Source organism: Diuraphis noxia, unplaced genomic scaffold (assembly GCF_037042655.1).
Source record: "Diuraphis noxia isolate RWA-SAM2 unplaced genomic scaffold, SU_Dnox_SAM2 contig0001, whole genome shotgun sequence".
Classification (NCBI taxonomy): Eukaryota; Metazoa; Arthropoda; class Insecta; order Hemiptera; family Aphididae; genus Diuraphis; species Diuraphis noxia.
The window spans coordinates 41,139,342-41,153,958 of NW_028301711.1; the positions used below are offsets into that span (position 1 = coordinate 41,139,342).

Here is a 14,617-nt window from a genome sequence, read left to right on the forward strand (position 1 = left end):
ATATTTCAAAAATTAAAATGTATAAATTAAGGTTTATATATATGCATATCAGGAGCGTATTGGGGGGGGGGGTGATATGGGTGTTAGAACACTCCCCATCATCCATATTTTTTTATATTTTCACCAAACTCTGAATTTACTCGTTAGACCGAATTTCCATGAAAGACGAAAGTAAGTACTTTATCTGTGATTTGAAGTTTCAGCTAGCTTTCATTGAATTATACACTACCTAAATATCATTGGTATTTTTTATAAATTATAATTTTAATAGAATACGATGTACTCTGAATACTCTGATGGACAGGGAGATTCTTTTAGATGGGTACACTAATTATCTCGAAAAGTATTTACTTTTTTCAAAATATTTTTTTAAATGGTTTCAAGTTGATAAAAAACCAACGTTTTTATTGAAAAAATATAATTTTAAATATGTGGAGCCCCCCACCTTCCAAATGTCTATTAAATTTCAAAACACCCCCGTGAAATGAATCCTGGATACGTCACTGATGCATATTGTTATATTAGGAATTTAGGACAATATTAAGGAATTAAAAATATGTAAACATTATACAATTTATAAGTTATAAATTATTATGTATTTAATGTATAGTATTGAGTGATAAAATATAAGATAAAATGATTAAGATAATATTTTATTATATATTAGGTATTTGAAGTGAATATGAGAATAAAATATGTGCTACTACAATCAAATAATACATACATGTAAGAATTATCATCTATATAAAGTACTATTATAAACAAGAGCGTCATTCCAGTTGGGATCCAAGTTTTAAGTAGATCGATTTTCATATCAAAAAGAAATTTTTTCAAAAGTATTAATTATTTCTCTTTTTCTTATAACATAATCGTTATGAGCTGTGTATATTAATAATTATTAATCGACCTTCGATTCGATTAAATTTATGACGAGTGATGGCAATAGAAAAATCATTATGTTATTTTTTTATCTCGTAAACAATAGTGACACTTCTTCCTACGTTATAGCTTATCTCGATACAAAAAAAAATGTATTTTTCATATATTTTATATCTGTGGAATTTTTAAACATTTAAATGTTTAGTAAATAATCATATGATAGATACGACAATTAATAGGTAACAGCTAGTTATGGTTGCCTCAGACTCACCTTGCGAATGACGCCCCTAAAATGAGTAAAATGCAAACAACTACAAGAATACTTATTATAAGTCATCTATGCATAACCATGATGTGTGAGCATAATGGTAATTAGATCATGACGATGTGTGTGACGTTTTCTTTTCCGGCTAAAAACAAATAATAAACAAAATTAAAACCATACGAAAAACATTGATAGTTATATTTATTTAGTATGCATGGTATAATTTAAAAGTAAAATACGGTGGAAATCTGACACATTGTCGCACTTATCAACAAGTCTCAGTAATGCAATACCTACCAATACGTGGCAATGTATATAATTCGCTATAGGCAATTACGCGTGTATTTGACTAGTCGGCTAGTCATTATTAATTAAACAGCGAGTTGCATATCTAATTTTTTTTTAAATCATTACAGGAATTGCCATTATTCATAATTCGATGAGTATGATTATACTATGATATAGGTGGTATAGGTGATAGCCTATATAATTTGAGAGCCAATAGGTAAAGACGAGGTGGATTATATCCGTGATCATAATTAATAACATAATATAGGTAATGTTATGTCAAGTATAAGTCAATGCATTAAATATTTAAAAAAAAAGGCTCTGTGGGGGGATCTATAATCATCCTCATCCTTCCCATAACTACGCCATTATTATTGACTAGCGACTTGACTTTTAGCCAACATCAATAATATAATATGGTTAATACAATTATTTGTATGATGTTAAGTATTACCTATATGATAGTTATAATATAATATTTTTAGTGTTATATTTACATAATAATTTGAAAAGGTGAACTTTGACGGCAAATGGAATCACAAAGTCTAAATACCGGTAGTTGCATGGCATTTTTTTTATTTTGCGATTACACTTTTCGGAAAATCGCGCGAGAATAAAATGTATTCAAAACGGGGTAAACTAATCAAACAGAGTTAAGTATGTTCCTAATAACACCAACATTTATACAATTTTAAAATTTTTTTTTCATTAACTGTTATATCACCAATATGTAAATGCCGACTGGCATCAATTAATTAAATTATTAAATAAATAATAATGTACTAATCACTTGGATTGGCCAAGCCTTATTATATTTAGTAATGATTTTAGTCAACACTAATGTAATATAATATACGATATTAAGTATTATGATTGTTACATATTGTATTAAATACAATAGTTTTGTACAATATTTTGACCAGGGAAACTTTGTTTTCAATTTGAATCAAAATGAGTCAAGGCATCGGTAGACGCGTGACATTTAGGTATTATCTTATATTATACAATAAGACCTTTGGAAAAACCGTGTGAGAATAAAATATACTTAATGGGTATAATTAGATAACTACGGTAAAAAACCAATCACGAAGTGGTGTCGAAAAAGCCAGTACGGCCAACGGGCTAAGCTCACAGGCCTACATTATATTATTATTATTATTATTATTGGCAGATAGGTATTCCGGAAACGAGTAAAAGTAATGAAACGTCGCACGCGAATAAGACAATGGGTGGACGGACGAGAAAATGTAATTTATAAGTACATCATAATATGCAACTGCGTATTAGAGGCGTTCAATACGATTTATAATTATGAATTATTAATATCCCAACATTATAATCTATTAGCTTGTGCCGGACAATAATGTCAAATATACACGTCGCTGTTAATAATAATACGACGACGACGATGATTCGTATGAATTACGATTTAAAAAACGTCGTATTTTATTGTTATTCATACATCACTAATAACAAATTAGACAATATAACTAAAATTGTTATTTTCTTGTTTATTTAATATGTAATTTCTTCCAAATTTTAACTTAAAATAACTATTAAAAAAACTGTGTTCTTTTTTGTGACAATTTCCAAAGGCCAAGAATAACTTAAAAAGATTTGGAATATTTTGAAAATTTAATCAATTATAGAAAATGGCAGTTTAAACATTCAATGAAAATTCCATGTGTTTACGGTAATTTATTTTAGATTTAAGCCAATATCGATTTTCTCAAAAATTAATTTTGCGTAAAAATTCCCGTTTCCCCTTAATTTTTTCTTTTGTTTTTCCCAGCGCTTTTGAAAACTGTTGGGAAATTCAAAATTCAACTTCCTCAATACACCAATTAGATTAATTTTCTAACCGGAAAAGCTACTAAAGTTGAAAATCAAAGCACTATTTCAACAACTTATCGTGTACACCGTACACAGGCAAACATATACAAAAAACACACATCACTGTAAAATCAATACATTCTAAAAGAATAAATAATAATGCAAGTAGTTTATAACAAATTCTCAAATGTGCGTAACTTACCACTCTTTAATATGTAATCTATGGTTCTTTGAAAAATGTATCAATATATCAAGAACCGTAAAATATAAATTTTATTTTAAAAAATAGCAAAATTCAATGCCTACGAAAAGAAAGGTTGTTTGGTTCCGAACTACCTGTGCGACTTTCTAGATATCATGGTATAGTAACTTTTTAAAAAATAGCTCTTTCCTACAAAAAGGTTCATGATCGCTGCCCTAAGATAGTTTTAAAAATGTTTTCTAAACAATCTCGTCAATCTCCACAGTTATATTGAAATATAGAAAACTATAACAGCCTAATAATTATTATTTATCAATTATCGCCGTACAACGTGATGGTTTGTACTTTTCCATATATAGGAATAAATTAAAATGACAATATGTGTGATAAAAATTGATAAGCATTGTATTTTTTTCTTCTTCCTTGGTAGAAATGTATGGCTATAGGTTTTTAAATATAAGTAGGTATCATAATGGGCATATACCAGCATCATTTTTAAAATGTCAACCAGCTTTATTTCAATAATCTAATCTCATTATTTCAAACAAAAAATTAGTAATAGTGGTTAAAAATTTAATTTTCATTGAAAACTTTTGAAATATAAGTATTTCATAGTTTTATCATAACAATAAATATCAGTTGAATAAGGAAACTAATTGAATATTTTAATATTTTAAACTTACTTAAAAATACTTCTAAAAAATTTATTTATCATTTAATGTTGTATCACACTACTGGTTTCGTAAACCAATTTAATTAGCAGACATTAAATAAAATATTCTCGTATAATATTAATAATAATTTTAGTTTTTATATAGCACAGTGCTATAGACACTCATAGACATTGTGCATAATAATATGTGCTGAAGTGATAATTACTGACAGCTGATGTTTATATTATTGTAAATTGTTATCAAATTTTCATGATGCATGGAGCTCTTATGTTTCGAATATAAATATGGTTCATCGAGCTTGTCATTAGAAATATAACAATTTAATATTACGAACTACTATAGCAATACAATTTACTGTGTATTTAATATTATGTATTTTATTAATTAATTTATTTAGATTAGTTGTTTTCTCAAATCAATTATACCAGCAAAATTGTTAAAAGTATCAATATTTTAAAAAAAAACTATTGAGCTCGAGATTTGAAAATGATATATTGCAAAGAAAACGCTAATATAAAATATGCTCGGTGAAAATGGCTAGTCATCACGGCTCACAGTTACTAATTTACGATGGATTTTAGTTAAAATTATTAAAACTGATGATACTTAAATATTTCAAAATTTTTTTTATTTTTTTTTTTTGTTAGTTTTAATTTTTAATTATTTAACAAAAGTTGGTACTGGCAGGGGTTCTCTACTTTTGACTTCCTATATGGTAGGTATCACACTATTCACATTACCACTTAAATCCCATTAAATACCAGAAACTATCCCTGAATCTAAAATATGATAGTTTTAGACAAAAAATTTTGAACACTCAAAGTTTGTAGGTACTTCTTACACACAAAAAATAAAATATGGATGGAACTTTGTGAACTAAAATAAAAAACCATACCAAATGCTACTCAATATGTTTTCTGTACAAGGAAAGTATATGAAACATAAACATGTTTTTGTTAATAAAAAGTAAACATGCCAAAAAATCTTACGAAAAAGCGGGTAAGTCATGGATGTCACTCTGCTGGTTACAACTTACAAGTGGGTTACTGTACATAATGGATGGAATTAAATTTGAATCCAATGACATACATAGATTATTAAAAATTTTCAAATCTTAGATTTAAAAAGAAAAATGTTTATGAATTATTCTAGCTTAAAATAATTTACGAATTTTCGTGATTTTTACGTATCTTGTCAAAATTCAAACTTTGAATGCTTGTAAAAAAAAATTGTGACTATGTATTTCTTTTATTTTTCAACTGCTATTGTAACAATATGTTAGGAGCCTTGCATTAAATTTTCAAGCTTTTCTACCCAACAAATACATTTTTATCGATATTAATTTTTAAAAAACAAATAATAATTGAAAAATGAATACACCTATAAATAGTTCAACTTAAGTAGAAATTTTTTGAAAATTGCACAGTGGATAGAATATACTTATGTAAAAATTCGGTGAAGATTTCATGTATCTATTGTCATTTGTTTTAAAGTTACATCAAAAATCAAAATGTATTTTGTTGAAAACTGATTGTGCGCGAAAATTCCCGTTTTTTCCTTAATTTTTAGTTTGTTTATCCCGATTATTTAGAGATAAATATTGAGCATTTTTTACTTTTGACCCCCCCCCCCCCCAAAAAAAAAGTACCTATTAGATTCACTTTTTAATCGAACGAGGTACTGAAGTAGATAATCGATACACTTTTACTGGCCCAAAATGTTATGTCAGACACTCAGACACACACAAAAAAATAAACACACATCATGCCCGATCATGGTAAAATCAATACATTCCTCACTCCACTCAGAATCTAAACTGTTTTCATATGCGTTGAAAAAAATGAGTTCATTATAATGTACCTATAGATGAAGGACGAAGAAATATTATGGTTATTAAACTATTTGAACACACCGTATCTATATATATATATACAGAGTAATATATATTATTATTTTTTTTTTTTTTATTAGTTAAGCATAAACTACATAGGTTATTAGCTTTACTATTAGTTATTACTATTATAATTATATTATTATGTATTTAAGTATTATACATCTTGTATAATATATATAAGGTATGCATGTTTGATGATGGTTGGCGCCGTTATTCGGAGAAACTTTAGGGTCGTCGCGAGTTGTAGTCATATAACGCATTATAATAATAACAATATGTCGTGTAGGTATACGATTGCTCGCATCGCGTACGCACAAACAAGTTGACCGCAAAATTAACGCCGCGAACGCAAAACAAATTGTTTTTCAAACATATGTATACACCCTTGCCCGGCCGACCGACTAGGTCCTTCGTATGTGACACTATAATATTATGGTGCAGAGATGGCCGAGATAGGTTAGTTAAGGCCTCACAGTTTTTCAATTAAGTCCTCTCCCTCGCTATGACAGTTTTTATGTCTATGTATAATATAATATTAATAAACGTTATAGCTGCAGGATTTCAAACATTATAACATTATGTTTTTATGGCAATTATCATATATTATGGATAAACAATTTTGAGCTTCAAAAAACCTATAACGTGTGATTATCCGTCTTATCGAATTTATATCCTTACCTATACCTAATACATATGATATAATTTCTATAAACGTTTTTTAATAATTAAAAATGAATATATCTATACTTACCTACCTATAGATGCTATAATTCAATAAGCGTATATTATATTAATAAAGGTTTAACGCCTACTTATTAATATTAATAAATATTATCATCATTTAAGACCTATAAATATGAATTATTTTATCTTACCTAATTGGCTAATTAGATTTGCAATGTAAAATTGTATACTGGGCTTATGGCACTCCTTCGCCTCAACCAATCTGTATTGGTATTTGGTAAGCGACGTCACACTGATAATGTACCCATAATAAGCTTATTATTGATAGGTATACGCAGATGCTTATGCTTATTCTTATTATCTACTGTATAGACTGAGATGTCGAAATTGTTTCCCAGTGGCCACGGCGCGATAACAACACAATAATGATGTATAATATTATTTGCCTGCCACAGTGCCCACACACGTCACACACACTCCGTCAAAATATAATATGCCATGTCGTAAGAGCAGCAATACAATATTTTTTCGAACGCTGAGACGCTGCCTTATCATATTTAGCACGTTCATTATTATTATTATTTTTCTAGGTATATTGCCTATATAATATTATATTATCGACGACTGAAGAGTAACAACGCCCGAGAAATGTGTTTGAATCAAAAACGGGAAACGACGAAATAACGCTTATTATACAATATAATTAGGTACCATATCATATCAGACCGTTCTAAACCTGAAAATTAAATCTCAAAAATTTAATTGTTGGGGATCTCAAAATACTATATTTGAAATATCATGTTGTATAAAAGTCATCTAATGAACTATGTGCTATCTGTTCCTGTTACAACATTATTCATAATTTTTTTTTTTTTTTAATGCATTAATTATATTAGCCATTTAATTGTAATTATTTATTATGTTAAGCTTTTATAGGCGATATTTTGATCTTTACACAAACAATCTCCAAATATAAGACAATGAACTTAAACTTATATTTAGAACAATAAGCTAAAATAATACTGTTAATCGTGTTACATAGGTATGATTTATTCTATATTTTACTTTAAGCATGCATGATTTTTTTTTTTTTATATATTAACAATACAATAGGTATTTTATTTATTTATACGTTGAATAATACCAAATATTTTGAAAATTTAAAATATTATTATTTATTTCATAATTAGAAATCTAACTAAGGACCATCCAAAATCAACTTTTTACATTTTTATATTTTATTCAAAATTAATGTTCATCGTAATTTGTATGTTTATAATACTCTGAATTAAAACCAAATAATCTTCTGTTCTCATAACCTTGGCATTAAAAAATCAGACTATTTTCTACATATTTTTGATCTAAAATCTTACTGATAAAGTATGTATACTCACAGCTTGAACTAAATCAATAACCTTAATCAGCAAGAAATAGTTTTTAGTTAATTTTGCAGAGATATGAAAAACATCTTACCTATTGTTATTGAATATTCTGTGATAAAACAACTCACGAGTCAATTCATTAACTATGTATTTTGTATACAATAAGTGAAAATATCTAAGTTCAAGCTATATACTTAACAATTAGCAACTATTTGAAATTATTTATTATATATTGCTTGAAAATTAAAAATTTAAAACCATTGGTTTCCTAATTTTTTTAGTGGAAATAGAAATTGTACCTTTTTCGTTATTTTATGTGAACGTTGCGAAAACCATTAGTATAACAAGTGATAATCGTCAATAACGGAATTTTAAACTGTATCATAATATATAATTCACATGTGAATACAATTATTATTATCTGATCAAAGTTATAAATTGTTATATTCTGATTCAGTACCTGTTGTATTTCCCAAACAATACTAATATCGATCTTAAAACTGAATTTGTTGAAAGCAAAAGAGGTAAAAATATGTTATTTTTTAATAGTTATAAATATGTTTCTGGTTATAAGTTTTAAAAAATGTAACTTTATAGAGGTGGTATAGATGTTATATGAAAATTTGAATTTGGACATGTAATATTTAAAAACTCTAATTTTTCGACTAAAGTATTATAATTACCTATACTTGTATTATAATTAATATTTTTAAGGAAGTATAACTATAACTTGTATTAGAACTGTTGCAATATATTATTTTGAAATATTTAAAGATAATGATTATGTGACATGCAGTAATAAAAATGATCATAATATATTTTTATTTTAGTGTAGATACAGTATAGAAAGGCGTTCGTTACATTTTTGCACATGGTTCTCAAATAATAATTGGTGGAAACAGGAATCATATTTATTTTTTGTTTTTGCCGGAAAAGAGCCATACCCGCGAGCACCTATATGCATCAATTTTATGAACGTCCTTAGGACATACCCTAAAAATAATTTTTTTTTAATGTATTGAACCAAAAAAATAAAAATAAAATAAAGAGAAAATACGTCATTTTAGCGTGTCACATTGATTGAAAGCCGTTGTAAAAACCCATTATACCCATTAATATAATTGTGACAATAGTTGGAGTGGTTGGAGATACCGTGTTGTTTGGACGAGAACTGCAGAGTAGGTGTAAGTACGTTTATATATTGTACATAGTGTATTTTATATTATATATATTATATAATATGCTGTTGAAGCCTATACTCATATTATAGCTATGCAAGATTGATGCCGTAGGGCATAATAAATCTGGCTAAGTATACTCGTACCAAAAATCAAGTATAGATACTCACAAGGTATATTTACTGTTATTCGATTACCTGATTCATAAATTAATGTGTGTACGATTGTCGTTTAGAATAACTCAAATATCTCGAGGTTTATCCGATACAGTATAAGTGTATAACACAAGGCAATCACTTATTTTATTATTACCTTCCTAAACCTATACCTACTCAACTGTCATATATCAGTACATTCAGTAGAATTCAGTGGAGTTCAGCATTACCTACCTGGCTATACAGTAATACAAACACGCACTCTTATAATTCGATATTAATTATTTAAATATACAATATTAATATCAATTGAAAATTATTAACTATCAATTTACTTTAAAATATTTATATAAATAACTAATAAGACAAATATATACAGGATTTCCCAACGGAGATCTGACATTCTGACAAATGAACTAACTCTTATAGTCAATTCGTAAATTTTATTTTGAGAAAAATTTATATAGTAGAAAAAAATTGTTTAAGTTCAACGGCTGAATTTTTTTAAGTATCAATATTATTGTTAAGTAAATTACGATCGTTTAGGTTAGAAACTTTATAATTTGAAATAATATAATTTTTTTTTTAAATATTTTATGTGAAAATTTTTAAATACCATATGCACTTAGTTAAATTTATATTTTTTGAAATTGTAATGTTTCTAACATAAACTAGATCTTAATTTACTTGATGAAAATATTAATATTTAAAAATATTGTAAAAATCAGCAATTTGACTTAATAATTTTTTTTACCATATAAATTTTTCTCAAAATAAGATTTACAAATTGGCTATATTGAATGTTACGGAAAATTTTTTTTATCAATTGTAAAGTTTTTCGTTTTCCGTATTAAAAAATAAAAAATGTAGCATAAATGTCTATGAATTATATTTAAAAAAAAAATAATTTAAAAATGTTGATTAGAATAAAAGTTTTTTCAGATCTCCATGGGACATCCTGCATATAGTAAATTTTTTAAAAGGAATCTACACTATACCTACTGTTATTTGGAGCAAAATATACATCCCTATGATGTGCTACTGACTTAATTTAAAATTTTAACATTTGCGTAATAATTCAAAAATTATTTTGAAAACATATTTGAATTTATTATGAAGGCTATTTCGAATTCTTCAAGTTGGAGTTATAAAAAAGTTGTTAAAATTGTTTTTTTTTCTTTGAAATATCTAAGAATATCAACTGTTTTTTTAAATATCAAGTGAGATTTTTTTCTTTTTTTTTATAGTAAAAATTTCCTTATCAAAAAAATAAAATCTATTTTCAATATTATTATTGGTGTAAAACTCATGTTGGTATTTGTTCAGGTCTGAATTATAAAATCTCGCGGTCAAATAATTTCAACTTTTATACTATACTTGTGTACATGTGAGACAAAAACGCTAACTCCGCTCGTTGTCGAAGGATTCAGAACAGACCTCATAATAAATTCAAATATGTTTTCAAAATTATGGCGTAAAACTCAAGTCCAAATGTTGGAACGCATATAAATGTATTAATTTATCCCTAAAAGACTGTAATATGGAATCTCTTAAGATATGAACGATGTGGAAAACATTTACATTTCACAAAAATTATTGTTATATAAAACGTTAATTTATTTGTATAATTATTGTTTTTAATATATAGGTTTTCTGTGCTCATATGATATAAAATTATGATATATGTATGTAATATGTATAGGTTTCTTGAATTACTTTATGATTTGAACTATAATATTAATAGAAAATTATGGTTTGTAATATTTTATATTTTCTAAGAAGTTACAATAAAGTGTATATAAATAAAGTCAAAATTATTAGCTCACATTGCAATATCCTAAAATGTCGAGATGGTATTGTGATATTTCTATTGAATTTCATCTGATTTTACACTACACGTTACCTATTCGTATCCCTTTCGTATAACAGCCAATTGAAATCGACCAAAATATAATAACTGAAAAATATTTTGTACATATTTTTTTCTTTTATGATAACAATTAAAGAAACGTCGACACTCGCATAGAACTCGCGATTCAAGCTGCAGAAGATAAAAAAGTCGTCTGGATGTGTTGTTCCTGTTATTCGTGCATATTTAATTAATAAGACGTTTTATTGGATTCACCCTCCTCGGAATATTATATTAATTCAACGAGTCTTTTTGTGTCCCCCACAAGACGAACGTATTTACGCTATAATTTGCAATATTCCACTCCCTCGAGCATAACACAATAACAGGCAAACGATGATGTAAAAAAAAAATAAAAATAATTTCGACGCATGCTCGTTTTACAATTTTACACCAATTGTACACGCCCCACCGTCATTATACATAGGGACCTAACTGCTAAGACTACATCACGAACAAATTTCAAAAGATTTTTTTACGAAACTCAAATCATTGGATGCCGCACAGTTTCATATAACTTTCTGAGAATGTGCAGACGACGCGGTGTCAATGGACAGTCGTTTCATTCGAGCTGACTCGTCTTCGTATCTTTTATTTATTATTATTATGAATCACTATTATCAAATTAATTGTGTAAAGATTTCCGCTTAACTTGAAGCGTTTATCGATCTACAATCTCAGGTCTGAGGAACAATGAGAATTTACTGGTAGACGGCTAATGGCTATATTATATAAAAGACAGTTTTGTAAAAAAATATACTGTGAATTATTTTCGTTCGAAAGCCAATAATATATATAATATATATAATATAAGTTTAAATATTAATAATAAAAATAGAAAATAATAGAAATATGAAATTCGAGTTGGGTAACAATCATGATTATTAATTATAATATATAATTATGAACTGTATGATATAATATGTCACGATGAATAATAAAGTCATTATTATTGTATTTATTTATAAATGTTGTTAAAAGTTGAGTTAATGTGCTTAACCCATTAATGTTATGGCAGCTATTTTATGGTTATAACCTCGCGTACGGAATACCTATATGTACGTGTACCATTTTGTATACCTACGCCTAGATAGATACTGCTTTTCAATATGTAATGATAAATAAAAAAAAACATTTAATTAAATAAGTCGTAAGTATGCGTATAATATAATTATAAACGGTATTGCGATTTTCATTTATCTGTTATATTGTGAGTAGTGACCGACGTCCGTAGGTTACATAACGGGTCCATTATATTATGTTTTATGCGATAAACACACATACTTAGCTACTCTTAGACGCGCGTGCTTTCGTATGATTAAAACATAATAAATCCAATCTTTCCGAAACGTGTCATTGTGCCAACAAATAAATAGGTAATAAAAATCCTATATATATTATCAATGGAAGGATAATAAAATTGATTTTCGATCTACAATAATATTATCCTGTTTAATGGTCCTGCCGCGTGCGAGAGCTTAGGTAAGAAGTATTATAATTATCTATATACTTACTCGTATAGGTATCATTATTATATGAAATAAAAATAAAATAATCTCAACTCCGCGTATTACACGGCAGTGATACCGATTACGTTGGTGTGTTGATATTGTATGTGCAGAACAAAACCGATAAAATTTAATACATATAATAGACTAATAAAAAAAAAATGAAACAAACCACTTACTTTTGAGTGCATGACGAGGAACGGCAGTTCGGCAGTTAGCTCGCCGCCCAGTGCGCCCAAGTACAGCTTGACCTTGACCGAATATGATACGATAATACCGAACACGTCTTTGATGTCAGAACTTGATATTCTGCAATCATTATAACATTACGTGGTAGGTACGTTCTTAGTTACATATATATTACGTTTATATATATTTATATAATATATACATCATATGTAGGTATGCATATATTTATCGTACATTGGTATGTATATGTATTTAGTTTAGCTGCCTACTTTATTGATGGTGAAAATTATAGATAGTAATATAGTAACGCACACGTAACCTATTACGACACAAATCGACACAAGTCGGTGAACGGACTTGCTAAGAGTAATTTATATTTATTGTGTGTATGTATATGATATGTGCACTTGAAAAATTGATCGGATTTCGCCTAGGCACCCCACGTACAATTTTGGTCCCCTATGTTGAGCGTTTTATTTTCGGGTGCTATATAATAATTTAATGTATAGGTAAATTGCACAATATATTAAATGCTTTCAACCACCGCAATAGCAATCAATATAAATTATTGTATCGATCTTTATTGATTTCTGTTCCATTCGAAAAAATCACATTGAAATTGGAACTATATAGGTATGTATTTTAGAATCATTCTGGAGTTTGTCCGAAGACGTTATAAATTGGGGTGAGACGAAGTTCGTTGAGTCAGCCAGTATGATATGATTATTGGACTGTAGTCAATTTGCACCAAAATTGACCCAAAATATTTACAATATGTGTAATTTGCACTATCCTCAAATAGTAAGAAATAGGAATTGTAATTTGCACCAAGCCACAACAATTAAAATTGATTATTTTTTCGATAGTAAAAACCTACAAGTTTTTATATCCTAATATAAATTTAGCTTAGTTATTATTTATAAAATAGCTGAGCTTATACACATATTGATGTAAGTACTAAGTTTATATAAAATTGTATAATTATGAATATAAAAAAGTTGGCCAATTAAAAAAATTAAATCGTATTATTATTATTAGGTATTAAAATTATTATTATCATTCGTGTCAATCTAGTCTCGACGTCTACGAAGATACTGAGGAAAAATCGAATATTTGATAATCGAACAAATAAATAATCATTTTGGTACAATCACAAACACTATTTTTGGCTACCTGCAGTGGTGCAAATTACAAACTCCCAATTATTGGCTATAGAGATTTTTTATTTCTAGGTACCTATCATATTATACCTATCGCATTTTAAATAGCACTGTCTGTGAGGTGTATGCTCATCTCAATATAAACAATATTAGTGAAATGATATGATGGCTGAAGGACACACATGTCTGATTTGATTTGTTTTGACAGTAGTTTTTTTTCGACAGTATCGATTTTATTTCCAATATTATAAATTTTCAATTTTATTAGCTACGGCTTGAAAACATAGTACAAGGTTTCTTATAAGCTTTTCTAAAAATAATATATAAATCTTAAAAATACAATAGCACAATTTTTTTTTTTAACATTTCAAGTTCAGATGTCAGGGAAATTAAATCATGATTTAAAAGAATAAATAG

General features: G+C 27.4%; 1 protein-coding gene across 1 annotated transcript in view; it reads right to left on the reverse strand.

The window, feature by feature from the left end:
* Positions 1-573: 573 nt before the first annotated feature.
* Arr1 (arrestin 1) overlaps positions 574-14,617 on the reverse strand; it is a 53,212-nt gene continuing 39,168 nt past the window's right edge. Inside the window, exons 7-8 of the mRNA XM_015507947.2 lie at positions 13,031-13,160; positions 574-1,289 (exon numbers count right to left, since the gene is read on the reverse strand). Of these exons, the coding sequence (XP_015363433.2) occupies positions 1,257-1,289; positions 13,031-13,160 (163 nt within the window). The 3' untranslated portion in view covers positions 574-1,256. The remainder of the gene's footprint in view (positions 1,290-13,030; positions 13,161-14,617) is intronic.